Raw genomic sequence first — 14,558 nt, forward strand, 5'->3', positions numbered from 1 at the left:
CCAAAAAGTCATAAAGACATCTTTCGCCTCTAACATTTTATGATTGTAAATTGTAAGACACAAAGTTTACTGATTATGCCCAGCTATATCACTAAGTCGGGGACAAGGCCAGAATGGACAAGATCATTTTAAAGTACAAGGCACAATTTACTGTTTGCAGGTCACTGTCTCTGTGCATTTATTTTAGCTCTTGTAACAAAGGGACCAGAAGTTTGTGACCGGTGAACAGACCTTTGCATGCTTGGTGATAGCAGGTTGCCGGCTTTCCACCGCTTCCCAATCCAGAAGCGCCTCAGATGCTTTGCGGTAGCTGTTAAACAGGCATAAGTTACAGAATACCATCTTAAAAGCAGGAGCGTCACATATACTTGAGTGATACACTAGCCTGGAAATTGTGCTGGTTCAGCTGCTGCCTCGCAAGCAGCTGAGCTCTCCATGTCATAGCAGCAGATGTTTCAAAGCGGGTGTCAAGGAGACAACTATGGGTGGCAACCAGTGAAGCCCTCCCGAAGCAGCATTTCCACTTGAGAGTTGAAGCCTCAAAGGAGCTATAAAACAACCTTGTTAATTTGACACTCGATAAGGCAAACATCTCAAAAATCCCACTCTAAATTACACGTCTCTGCCTGGTGCACAGCCAGGATTTCTCATCCTATTCCAGCATATTAAGATTTTATTGTTTCTGGAGAAGCTTCTGCCGAACATTTGGTAGTACAGTTCAGCATTTAGTCACACTTTCTTACAAGAAAATCACCAACGATGAAACGCGCGAATAAAGTACACCTGATAAAAAGCCTTTTTATCGCTTCCTTATGGCATCTGTCCTGCGGGGAGCACCCCGCAACAAGCCCGGCAGGAACCAGGGCCTCAGCGAAGAAAGGCACCCACGGCTCCCGCCCAAGGAGAGAGGTGTAACGTCCTTTTTTCGGGGCTAGGGTGTGGGATTTTCGCTTCGTCTAAGCCCGCCACCGCAGGAACCTCGCCTCTGAGGGAAGAGCCGGAGCGGGGGGGCGGGAGGGGGTGTCGGGGCACAGAAACACGCACGTCCCAGGCCCGCCGGGCTCACCGGGGGCCAGGCGAGACCCCCCCATCCGCCCGGGCTCACCCGCTGGTAACGGTCGCGCTAACGGTCGCGGCGGCGCGCGAGGGCAGGGCGAGCCTGCTCGAGACACCGCCCCGCCCCGCCCCGCCAGGTGCGCGGGACAACGACCGCCACGCCGGGGCGGGAGGGCGCGCTCCGGGAACGCGGTGCAAGCGGCGGGCAGGGCCCAGGGGGAGGCCGCCCGGCTCCCGCCTTTGTGTGAGGCGGAGGGGGTGTGGAGCTCGGGGCGGGGAGGGGGGACGACGAACAACGACTGGCACCGGCCCCGCCGCCGCCGCAAGTGATCTCCTCGCTCCGCTTCCTCGGCCCGGCCTGCCGCGCGTCACCGCCGCCGCCGCCGCCAATGGGCGCACGCAGCCGCCCCGGTGGGGCGGGGAGAAGGAGGGGTGGGGCGGCGAGGCAGCCAATAGGCTCTGAGGATGTTTCCTGGAGGCGAAGCCGCCGCCGCCCCTCCTCCGCCGCGCCGCTCCGGCTGGGGGCTCGCCGGGCGGGAGAGTTTCGGTAGCCGGGCGGGAGATGCGGCGCGGGCTCCTTCTCCTCACAGGTAACGCCGCGGGGGGCTGGGAGGACGGCTTGGCCTCGCCCTCGCCCCGCTTGTTGGCAGGAGCGCTGGCGGAACTGGCCCGCACGGCGCGGCGGTGGGGCTGAGGGCCGGGGCGGGACGGGACGGGACACACACACACCCCCCCCCCCCACACACACACCCCCCACGGCTCGGCGGGTCCGCCGCCAGGACAAAAGGGGAGCGGTGAGTGAGGCAGGGGCCACCGCGAAACTCCCGGCGGGGTTCGCCCGCCCCGCAGCCTCGCCCTTGTTTTGCCGGGCGGGTTCCTTCCCCGGTACCGGCCGGCCGGGACGCCCTCAAGTTTGCGGGGCTCCGCGTAACGGCCGTTGTGACCCTTGGTGCGAGCCTGCCCGCGGCGCCGGCTCTCTCCGGTGGGACACACGGTGCCGGAGCCGTGCCCCCCCTCACACACCACCGCCACCACCACCCTCTCTCCGCGGGGGTGTCCGCGGTGGGTCGGTACCGGGCGGTGGGGGGGGGTGGGGGGTGGGCAAGTCGCCTGTGGGCCGGTCGGTAAGGGGAGAGAGCCCTTCGGGGGGTGGCGGTCCCTCGTGGGTGCCCAGCCCGCCTGGGCGGTTAACGAGTTGCCCGGGTAAGGCAGCCCCCCCCCCCCCCGGACTGGCCTGCTCAGGAGATGTGCATCGGATAAACAGAACGAGCGTAATGGGAGAAACTTTAAAGGCAAAATGAATTTTGAGTAGATCGAACGTTTTAATAGGGTAGCGGGCATTGCTGCTGTATCGGTGCTGTTAGGAGCAACGCCGTACGCTTCCTTCTGATTAACAGCCTTGCTTTTTAGTCTTTGTTTTCGTCAAACTAAGAGCGCAGGGGTGAATTACTGTGAGGAAAGGTTTTGCTCGGAAAGTGGCTGGTCTGCTTTGCTCTGCTGAGGAGCTCCATTCTCTCTCAGGTTGCGCAGCTCCGTGTTACTGACTTTATCCGAATTTGGGAGCACCGCTATGTAGTCCCCAAAGCAAGAAGGGGCACTGGTGTGACAGGGAGTACTGCCTGTCCGTGTGCATGTGTGTGTACAGGGATTGGGAATACTTGGAGACTGGAATTTAGCGTTGCAAACGGAAAGCTACAAAGCAATTGCCTTAGCAGCTCTATTGGTCAGGTCTGTTCAAGAAGCCGAACGACTGGAGCTTTTTCCTAGATTGTGTGAAGACATTAAATGCGATATTTTCAGCGGTGCAGCCGTCGATTTAAGAAGCCAATAAATAAGAAGAAAGTGTGAAGCTGGGCTACTATATGTGCCTATCATTCTGGGGGCTTACAAATAAAAACTTTGTATTCTGCCCTGCTTTTACTGTAGTTTTCCATTTGTAACCTCCTCCCCCTGCCATTTATAGCAGCACTTGATAATAAGACCACTCACAATACTGTCAGAGCACCAGAGAAGCAGAGGCAGAATTGGTGTCCAGGCAGAGGGCTGGCTTTGGAGCATCAGAAGAGACCCCTCCAAGTAAAGGTGACTCACGGGTAAACTTCTAGCCTTGGTACCTCCACACTGATGTATCACTCCATGCTGTTGGATTGCATGGCCTTCTTCATCTACCTCAACAACCTCATAAGCCCATGAATACAGCAGTGGAATTTAGCCTATACTGTGCTTGCGGTGTGCAGAATGAACAAAGTAGTGAACACTACTTTGGTCTTAATTGTATGCGTCTTGTTGTCTCATTGTTTGAATTGTTGAGATTTAGGGCCTAGTCCATTAACTGCTGCCTGTATATGTCTACCTGTGATGTTTGTATGAATTCCCTATATGGGCTATATGTAAGACTAGATCCTTTAATTCGATTAACAGAAGAGAGTTCAGCTCTTTCCGCAATTGATGGTGTTTGTTTTTCACACTCAGAAGGAAATTATAGTGCTTATCATTCTCTTAAGAACTTTATAAATGCTCCACAGTCCCAATGGTGCCCCTGTTTGTTACACTTGAAAAGAATAGTAAGAAACAGAAAAACAGTGATTTGCTCAAGGTTTTAGAATTTACCAGTGCCAACGCTTTAACTTAGAATCTAAGAATTTCTTGGCTTTACCTCTGTGCTCTGACCATGAGAAACTGTGCCTTTCTTCCACATTTGAAGTACAAAATTATGTTTAGATCTGTTCCAGTAATTATGAAATGCACCGAGAGAAAAAAATGATAGGTTGTATGAAACTTCATTCTCCTCTCCCAACACAACTCTCCATTTTTAAATTCTTTTTTAGTGAAGTGCAACTATGACCGTGCATTTGTATGTTTTTCTTTCAGATCTGCAACCAACATAATGCTGAAGCTCCCAACTCGGAACAAGCATTTCACAGAATGGCACAAACAGAGCCTAATCTGGACCATGACGTATCATGGTTCCTGCTTCCATCATACTGGGCTAAAATGGTTGTGGCATTAATTTCCTTCCTCTGTTTTGCTAACAGCTATGATGGAGATTTTGTCTTTGATGATTCTGAAGCCATCATCAATAATAAGGTTTGTCTCTCTTCTTTCCCCCCACGCCCTTTGACATAAATGGTCATAGGAAAAGAAATAATGACAAGAGTTGATCCAAGTAAGCCCAAAATAGTCATCCTAGTGAAGAGCTTCCTTCTGATATTCCTCTTTTTGAACTTCATTTTTCTGTTTTGTTTTATTGTTTTTTTTAAAGTAAGCCTTATTTAAGGTTGGCAAACAAGCTGTTCAGCAGTACTCTACCAAAAAGCTAGAAGCATAAGTATGCTTAACAGAATCTTATTCCTAAAGCTATTTAAATAACATGACTTGGGTGCTAATACATAAACAACAGAGTGAACAAATTAAACAGCTTTTTTTTTTTTTTCTCCTCAGAATGTGTCCCTTTCCATTCTTTTGCAACTGAGATGCTCTGCTTAACAAGTGTTGATATGTGGTCGAGGGGAAGGGAGCTCTTTTTGCCATACCAAATGGACTTTGTCTGCTTGTCGTCTAAGAAAGCATTATCTAGGGTTGCAGCAAATTTGGATGTGATGTTTAGTAACGCTTATTCACAGGGTACCTGTACATCAAGACTGTCTATAGATTTAATGTTATGCTCATTTCTAAGTCAGCGAGAGTATGCAGTAGACTTCTCTAATACCCGTTGATGTTAATAGGAGATTTTTTCATTATCTTCTCAGGGTGACAGATGAATAAGCCCAATGAATAAACTTACTCTGCTTCCAAGATACATAATGCATCACTAAGCGATTGTAGGGTGCAAGGGTTCTCCAGCTGTGGTTTATATCATGAAAATGTTACAGGAGCAAGGAAAGCTTCCTTTTCCTATGTGCCTTCCCCACTTAAAAGTTCCTGTGACAACAGTATTTTTTTGAAATAGATGCAGAGTATTCTTGTGCTGTATTTAAAAACTTGATCATACATGCAATGAACAATCCTTGAAATGCTTAGAAATTAACATGTGACTCAAACCTCTAGCTGAGATTCTTCTGACTTTGAGAAGCTGAGTGTCTTTAATTGCTGAGACACTTCATAGAATCACATGTAGCAGTTAGTGAGCCTGTGCTCATGGGTGGGTCTTGCTGTTACAGCTCTTATGCTGTTCTAGAAGATACTTAAGTGTTTGGAAAGAGAAGAACAGGGTAAAAAGAATTGCCCCCATCTGTTGGTTCTGTTTTCCTGAAGCCATGGGGTTACAAGGAGGGTAATCTGGAGACTCGTACTGCTAGAAGAACACAACTCACTTTTTTTTGCCTTGCACAAGACTTAGAGGCAACTTACCGCAATGTGCCTTTTAGAATCCCACAGAATTACTGTTTCCTCAGACAAATTTGTATTATGCTTGTGTAAGTCATCGTATCTTGAGTTATAAATGGGGGGGGGGGGGGGAGTGAATACATCTGCTAAATTGGAAATAAATCTCAAAGCTTCTAAGAGAATACTATAGACAAATTAAGAACCTACAGTGATTTTTTTTTTTTTAATTTTTTTTTTTTAAGAAGCATTATATTTTAAGTTACACAGCTCCTGGCAATATTTCGTTCTGCAAAGTTTTATTTGGGGCACAATTATAATAACCTCCTGAAAGAATGAACAAAAGACTGATGTTGAAACAAGGCAGGCTGTTTTGTTCATGTGCAATTGCCACGCTTGTGATACTTCTTCATTTCTTTCAGTCTTTACTTTCAAAATGTTTCAATTTATCTATACAACACAACAACCTGCACCAGGATTATAGCTGTTGGCAATGCTGAGAAATTCAGCCAACTGCTTAAATAGATTAATTCATACCTACTCTGCATGTTTGGAAAACTGTGAGGCTTACTTTATTTTGCACATCAAAATCCTCTATTATTCCCTAGAAATTAAATGAGTTTTTTGTGACAGTATCATTTTAACACAGGGGTCGTGTGGATTTTTTTATTCCCATATATTCATAAGAAAAATGCAGAGACAGAGTTTACCAGTTTAATGGGGAGGGAGAGCATCTAGCAAAGGCACAGTTTATTAAAGTGTAGCATATTTTATTCCTATTCAATAGGAGAGACAGCAGGTGAAGTAATTCTGTAGATTTACTGAGCATTACTATACCAGTATTTTCTTGGGTACCACACAGTGACCTTTTTGTTAATTTACTAGTTTCCCCCCACCACATCGCAATCTTTCAATATTTTACTTATTTATTTATTTAGCAAAAGATACACTGTTAGTTGACACCATGCCTACTGTATTGTGGAACATTCTGTTATTAGATTTTATTGGGGTTCAAGGCTGTTTTCCACATGCTTCATTGTCATTTTAGGCAGCATTTTAACTGGTACACAACAGTGACTTTTTATTTATTTACTAGCTTGGCAAGACAAGCAGTTGGATTAGGAGGAGCTTCAGACACAATGTCATTTCCATAAGCCTTTATATAGAAAAACTGACCTTTCTTAAAGTATTGAACTCTGCTGTCTGTAATCTGCTGCTAATCAAATCTTTAGATATTCTTTGATATCTACTTTCAGTTCTTGAAGACAAAATCATACATAACTTTTAAACAGCTGTGTCTCTTAGAGCAAACCATTCCTGTTTTAGGGTAAGTCCACTGAGTGGGAAAATTAATGTAAGAAACTTTTTCTCACAGAACTTGGATACAAGAGCAAGATACATGACTGAAGGTCTTTTAGGTCATATGGAAGTATAATCTAATCACTCAATAATTCCAGGTATTTAGCTTTTCCTGCATTCTTCCTATGGAAGACAAAAGAAGACTGATTCTAGTGGGAAGGGAAATCTAGCCTTGCACATCTCAATATATTTCCCATCTCAAGTTATTGAAGACCATCTGTTACATAGAAGATACAATTTTAAAATTTTAATACTAAAAAAGAAGTCTCTCTTTCATAGTCCCTTTCTTTGGCAAATGTACATAAGGAGCAGTGCTGTTGGTTGGAAAAACAGTCTGAGGGCCACAACACCCACTAACAGCTGTCCCCTGCAGAGTACAAAGACTTCAGTAGATGTTGGTGTACAATCCAGTCCCAACTTGCCCCTGGAAAAGCAAGCTATATTGATTTAGTGGGCTGCTGGTTGAGTGCACTCCTGCTCTGAGAGTCAAATTATGACCTTTAGGGTTTGTGCATACCAGTGAGGAATGGAACTGGAATTTAGGTGCCTAAGGCCAAAATTGGAGTCCTGGGAGAAGAAAGACATTTGTAGCTCTTGCTTGGCTGTAGAAACATCTGTGAGAGTGAAGAAATTTCGCACCTTGATAATTCTTAAGCCCAAATAGCATCCCTCATGAGTCTTGATTTCTTAAGATTTGTCCCTGAGAATGCCTTAATTGACAGCTGCAGTATAGGACTTTTCAAAGACTACGGTGTTAGCCCTGCTCTCTTTTCTGCGTATTGATTAGGAACCTGTTAGAGCATGCTTCACTTCATTTGACAGTGTGCTAGGATTTTTAGCCTACTTCCCCTTCCTGATTTTTTTTTTTTTTTTAACCAGTTGTCTAATACTGGCCAAGTTTGATCAAGTGATAGAAAGAAATCTCTTCCTGCATTTTTTTTGATGGATGAAAGTCAGAATGTGTTAAGAGGGAAGCAAGAAAAATTAAGTTATTTTAAGTTCAGTTTCTCAGCAGCCAGGTAGCGTGGCCCAGACATTTGGCTGTACTTTGGCAGGCCAAAAATGCTAGCTAAGAATGAGATGGAAGGTACTGGAGACCACAGGAGGTGCTCAAGATACTGTAGAAGCAAGTGAGATGGTAGCAGCATTTGAGAGGAACTGGAGTTAGTGAACCAAGGGTATTGTAATGAGGGAATCTTGTACGTAGATGGAGATATGGGAGGAATAAGACATAGGACCCCAGGCTTTGTAAGACTTTTCATGGATTTAGCAACCCGGTTTGTCTGGTTACTTGTGTTTGTATTGGCTTGTTAATTTGCTTTGGTTCGTTGGTCTCTTGAACAATTTCAGGGGAGAAGGTGGGGGTAGAGTAACTTGTGGTTGATTGCAGGTGTAATACCAGCATTTGTATGAAAGCTATTCATTTGCTAGTACAATTTTGTTCTTAGCTTCTGTCTTAAGTGTATTTAACCTGCACATTTGCCATAGCATAAATTGGTATTTAATTGCCCCAGGGAAGCAGGGGAAGAGGAGCAAGTAGAAGATGAATATGTTAGTTTGAGCTTCCCAGCTTGTCCTCACAGAAAACTGAGGTGGGTGCTACCAAGGTCCTTTTTTTTTTTCATCACCAAAGGGTATGTTTTCCCTTCAACAGTCTAGGTTATTTGGATTTTTTCATTATCAGCATGGCTTTAAGATAAAAGGAAAGAGGGGACTTTTCCTTTGCAGTGTTTTTTAATATTGCCCTACCCCACCTGAAATTAAAATAATGCATTACTTTTCTGTCTTCCCCATTAATCTTTTAGAGCAGTATATAGAGATATTGATTCTTGGTTTCATGTATTAAGAATTTAAAAAAAAAAAAAAAAAAAAGAAAAGCTATTTGAATAGTGTCCTGTGTGAAGTAAGGCTTCAAAACCAGCTAATTGTTGTTTTCTATCTTTAGTCTCCTTGCTTTCATGCTTTCATTGGTAGGTGTGCTACTGACACTGGTAGAAAAATAGCTATTTGTAGCAGTTTGTAGTTGGTCTCCTTCACAAGATAACCTAGACCTAAAATCAAAGACTTTTTCCAAAACTATAAGGTAAAGGGGTTTTTTATGTGTTTCATATCTCAGCCATTGACCAGGTCATCAACTGATATGAATACGCCTATCTCTAGTAAATTCCATGTAGTTATGCCTACTTACAGAATCCAAGCATCTTGGCCTTTATGACAACAGGCATCGAAGGTGTGACCTTCATTGCAAACTTGGGTACCTTGTCAAATGTCCGTAGTGAGCCAACAAAACACCTGCTATGTCCGTGTTGGCATGAGCTAGTATTAGTTACAACTTGTTTGTGGTTTAGCTGCTTTGAACAAAACAGAAATGTTAAGAATCTGATAATTTATGATGTTTCGTTTCAGGACCTCAGGGCAGAAACCCCACTTGGTGACCTGTGGCATCATGACTTTTGGGGTAGCAAACTCAGCAGCAATACCAGTCATAAGTCATATCGACCACTAACTGTCCTAACTTTCAGGTGAGACTTGTCTTTTTGCTTGAGGTCTGAATTTTTTTAACATATATTGGCTCAATTGATTATAGGGAGGAGGCAACAGAAAAGGAGAGAGACAAAATATTTGGAGGGTAGCTGGATGCCTTTCCTGAGTATGATTTTCCTGCTCACTACCTTAATCTCAAATTGAGTTTTAATTTTCAAATTGTTTCTTTCCCAAAGTATACATTATTTTGACATTCTGTATTTCAATGTACCTTTCAGAGATTGCATCTTATGGTTTCATATACCTTGGTACTAGGGGCAGTATGGTTCAGTATGTAGGTCCCATCATCAAAGAACTAGGAGGTGTACGTTCCCATTATTTAGCCACACTGCCACTTATACTGCTATTGTAGTTTCTATTCTCTGCTTTCCTGGTCACCTGTCAAATGATTTTTTATAAATAGCATCGATCTCCTGTGGCCTTTTGCCACTAGGTCACTGAATAATCTTCCCACCTCTTCCCCCCTGATACTTAAGATGAGTGTTTGTGTCCGAGAATCCTAGTGAGAGAGGTGTCTGCCTGTATATATGACTTGCTGGTTTTCTCAAATAACTAAAAGTTTATGAGGATTACTTCTGTAGATGCTTAGCTCATGTTTTTTTGCACAAAGGTTTGAGCAAGTAGTAGACCATGTACAAACTGGGCACAGTAATGCAGAGAATCTTTGAGGACTCAGTCTTAAGCTTCTTTATTTTCCTTGTGCAAGTCAGTGTTGTGGATGGGCACCTGGCACTGGTTCTGCAGTTGTGTCCAGTCTAAGCCAGGGACTAAGTGATTGTGAAGAAGTACTCCCACTCATAGTCCTCATATTCAAGCAAAAACTTTGACTCTTGACTGCAGTGTCAGTGTTTTAAGTACTTAGTGCTGTGGATTTCACTGTCTGTTGGGCTTTCTTCACATTTTCATCAAGGAAAATACACAACTGAATAGAATGTGTCAGAGTCTTACACCTATTAAAGCTTTCAATGCGTTACACAGCACATGCTTTCCTTTCTTTTCAAGGTCTCTGTGGTATATTATTCTCTAGTAACATCCTGGTTAGTTTAAAGGTCGAACTGGGATACAGTCACTACTATATCTGAAAATATAGACGAGCATGTGGAGGTGGTCCATAAAATGCTATTTTCACAAGTAAGAAGTGGTTTTCTTAATTTCCCTAAGCTCCAATTTTTATGTGTATCACATTTATAACAGGTTAGGGTTTTTTTAATAGATTTCACTTAAGCCAGATGCAGACTGACCAAATGAACTATATGAAATCCCCTATCCAAACTGAGTTTCTGTATATCTCACCTACTGATAAAAGTGTATGGATAATAACAAGATGTTTCTCCCTTTTCTCCTCCCTCACCGTTTTACCGCAGAGTTCCTATCTGGAATAGGGTTTTAGACTGAATTTTCACTTACACTTCCTTCTGGTTCTAATACTTGCATGAAACCTCTCTCTAACCAGTCTCACAAATTGGTTACTAAGATGTGCTGACTGACTACTTTCTGGATTGATACTGATTGTACCCAGATGGTTTCCACATTGTCAGTCAAAATGCTAGGATGCTTTTCAGCTAGAATGTCAGTGTAAATCATAGTCTCAGTGCATATTAGTTTCCTCACTGTGTGGTTTTAATTAAAATAATTTCGTCAGGTTGGTTTTGGACAGAGTTCCTGTTAAGGCTAACGGTATCCCCCCAGTAGGCTGGGTTGTTTATCTGCAGGATGCTCCTGCATTGTAACATTGAAGTTATGTTGCTGACCAAAAGCCAGTTCTGAGTAAGCATAGGTATGATTAACATAATAGCATTAACATATGTCTTTGGAGAAGACAGATATTATGCTGACTATGGTATCCCATATGAATACCTTTGAGAAAAGATCAGGACATTGTTTCTAGCTGACTGTGGTGGCTAAGTGGTAATACCATGCATGCTGGGATTTGCTGGTATTTTTCAGCCTTTTTTTTGTGGGGGGGGGTCTAGTATGATCTAGCTATGGGGTTGTTTAGGTTTTGTGTTTGCATCTCTCTAACCATTGATTTAAGTCCTAGCCTTAATGTTTTTGTTTCTATATAGAATTAATTACCTTTTTGCTGGAGGCTTCTATCCAGTTGGTTTCCATGTCATCAATATAATACTGCATTGTACTATCTCAGTGTTGATGGTTGATGTGTTCTCGATATTATTGGGTGGACTGCAATTCAGTAATAAAGGAAGAAGGCTAAACCTGGCTCCAAAGACATCTCTTCTAGCTGCTTTGCTGTTTGCTGTACATCCAGTGCACACTGAATGTGTAAGTACTGAATAACTAGCTCCAACGATTTATATCTTAGAAGTTCTTGACCACCTTGACTAATTAATTTTGACATAGCCTTATACTCTACACATTGCTTTTATATATTATTAACGCTTCTCTTGGCACATGTCTTACGAGAACAATCAAATATTATGGTTAGTACCAAAAGCTTGTAATTCCACAGGGCTGGACCTTATTAAGGAAGATAAATTAAATCATTTAAGTACAATAACTAAAGAAGGATAGCCCTAAACTACAGAGTTTCCCTAATTACTGGATTAAGAATTCATTACTAGAAACATTAGCTCACGAGCAGCCAAGGAGAATGGAAGATAAACTGAATGCAAACACATAACCACTTTTCATTTCCATTTGCTTTGATAAAAAAACAAAGAGATAGAAAATTGGAGTAGGGGCATTATATGAACTCTGTATGTGACTGGATTAGAATACTGCATCCAGTTTTGAATCCATGCTGCAAGGAGGACACGGGGAGAAATGGAGGGGGCTCAGAAGAGCCATGAAAATGATTAAAGGACTGGAAATCATCCTGTGTCATGAGAGATTGAATTCTATGGGTTTATATTTTTAATATGAAGGAGAAGATTAAAGGATGTTGTTTTTTATCACAGTCTATAATTATGTACATGGGGAACACAAATTTGATAGTAGTGGGCCCTTTAATAGTGCAGATAAAAGCATAACAGCGGCTAGAAGTTGAAGCTGTAAAGATGCAGAATAGAAACATGGCACGTGCGTAGCAACCAATTAAAATACCTGACCAAAGATCAAAGTCCTTGTGTGGAAATTCTAGTGGAGAGAAGATGGTTTTCTTAGAAAGCTCTTTTGCACTCATAACTAACAAAATCTTATGGCCTTATGCCAGTGGGCTTGCTGGATGTGATCCCTGATGGCTCGATCTTGTAATAATGAATAAATGAAATATAAAATAATTACAATGCAGGAATAATTTTTTTTTAGAGTTTCAAAGGACTGAGCTACTGAAAAAGTGCTGACTTTAACTTTGATCTTTGTGCTAGTTTGAACACTGAATCCTCAGTGCACCTTGTTCTATATATGTGGCACTGATATTTATTTATTCACAATATGCTATGGTTTGGGCTTTTTTCATTTGCTTTGCACGTGACTGATGGGGAAGAGGTTATGGAAAGCTATGCCTCTCAGTTGACTGGGGACCCTGCCTATATTGGAAACCTAGACACAGTGCAAAGTTAGGTATTAGTAATTTGGCACCTTTTTGGGCAGTATGGCTAAAACATCCTGCCAGTCATTCTCTGGTGTTTGCTCACCTGCAGAATAACTTTGTGAGAGCACATTGTGCTAGTGTCAGAAGGGCCCCTTGTATTTGTTCTCCAAAACCAGTTCTAGATGTCAAAGTGAAGTAAAACAAGTCCTCAGTGCTTTTGATGTTCTGACATGTAAAGAGAAATCTCACTTGAGTCTTAACTTTTTAATAGACCTACTATTGTCTCCTTTATCAATATCCATAATTTTATTCTTCATTCCATTTGACTCTCAAAATATATTTAAATCAGCAGCCAAATGTTAATAAGACCTTGGTCATGTCAAATAAATTACAAGTGATGTGGTCTGCGAGGTTTGAAGACTTGCATATGCTTTGGGCAAACATTGGAAGAAGAGGAAAAAAGTAGCATGCTTACATACTATGTCTCTTCTAAGATCCAGGAGTGAACAAAGGCCTCTAATCATTTACACAGTGAATAATAAATCTTGCTGCACTGAAGCAGTCACGATACTGCTGTGCTTCTAGTATGAGTGTGTGTCAGGCAGCATCTCCTCGAAAAACATTCCTCATGATTTTAAAGCTGTGAGTTTTAAGTATCATGACATCCTGGTTTTGAAATGAGATGACATATTTTGACATAAAATTGTGAAGAATCTGTCTGCTGCTTTGGATTTTGGTATATACAGCACAAAACAAACTGTCATGTAAAACAGATCTTGAAAAGTTTAATGCTTTCAGTACCTATGTAAGAAAAATATCTGTCATTATAATTTTTCTACCTACAAGTAAACACTCTTGTGGTGTAGTTCTCTCCTCTAAAAAATGCTTAATTTTTTTAACGCTTGAGTGATGAAATACTAAATGAAATGCAGACATAAGAATATACCTGATACTAATTTAAAACTATTTTTTGTTTACCTTGTTACCAGACATTATAGGCCTGATCCTGCATTTGAGGTAACATTGTACTGTTGGAGTCATCTGAGGCCATATGTGTGTTATTAGCCCTTTAATCTCTTTGTTGTAACAAGTTGGCATCTATTTTCAAAATTGTGTCAGTTCACCTTTACTTTTATCTCATTAGCTGAGAGCAGCTCCCGAAACAGAATGACACTTCATTATTTTCACCTTTCAAAGTACTCCACAGCTATCGAGTTAATTCTCATAATTCCTTTATAAGATAGAAGAAGAAGCAGGAAAGTTAGATGCCTGGCTTTGGATAAATCAAGAAGTTTTTCTGAACCGAATTTAGGAGTCCAACAGTTTCTCCTTTTACAGTGCTTGAGTGAAGCTGAGGGGGGAAAGTGGGAGGGAGTCTCTTCAGTGGATTCAGTCCTACTCTCATGCCTCTACACTTCTCTTTCTCTCTCTAATGTTCTTTAGAAAGAGTTGTTCCATCATGTCAGACTGACACAAAAAAATGCCCTTTTCCTAAGAGAGGGTTAGCAGGTGCCTTTAAACAAAATGAAGATGCAATTTATCTCTTTACTTTCCTCTTTCTGTTCCACTCACAAAATGGGACAACTGGTATACTACACAGGAACCAAAGTTTCTGCTTTTGTCCCTGAAACATCACCTCAAAAAGTGGATTAAAAAAAAACAAACCTGTAGCTCTTCTGCCCTGCTTCAGAAAGGCCTCTGTGTACACCTTCCCCTGGAAACATGGAACCCAGGACTCCAGGAAGCAGAGGTAGACTGAAAAGTAAGGGGTGTTTCTATGATC

At 42.4% G+C, this 14,558-nt stretch overlaps 1 protein-coding gene across 3 annotated transcripts in view; it reads left to right on the forward strand.

Moving 5' to 3' along the window:
* The first annotated feature begins 1,532 nt into the window (after positions 1 to 1,532).
* Positions 1,533 to 14,558, forward strand: part of TMTC4 (transmembrane O-mannosyltransferase targeting cadherins 4) — a 58,731-nt gene continuing 45,705 nt past the window's right edge. For 2 of the 3 annotated variants that reach the window (XM_052785691.1, XM_052785692.1), the window contains exons 1-3: positions 3,913 to 4,143; positions 9,145 to 9,260; positions 11,349 to 11,565. In XM_052785691.1, the coding sequence (XP_052641651.1) occupies positions 3,913 to 4,143; positions 9,145 to 9,260; positions 11,349 to 11,565 (564 nt within the window). Of the gene's footprint in view, positions 1,647 to 3,912; positions 4,144 to 9,144; positions 9,261 to 11,348; positions 11,566 to 14,558 lie in introns of those variants that run through there. The other variant, XM_052785693.1, reaches the window with a different exon arrangement.

This window comes from Harpia harpyja, chromosome 4 (assembly GCF_026419915.1).
Source record: "Harpia harpyja isolate bHarHar1 chromosome 4, bHarHar1 primary haplotype, whole genome shotgun sequence".
NCBI lineage: Eukaryota > Metazoa > Chordata > Aves > Accipitriformes > Accipitridae > Harpia > Harpia harpyja.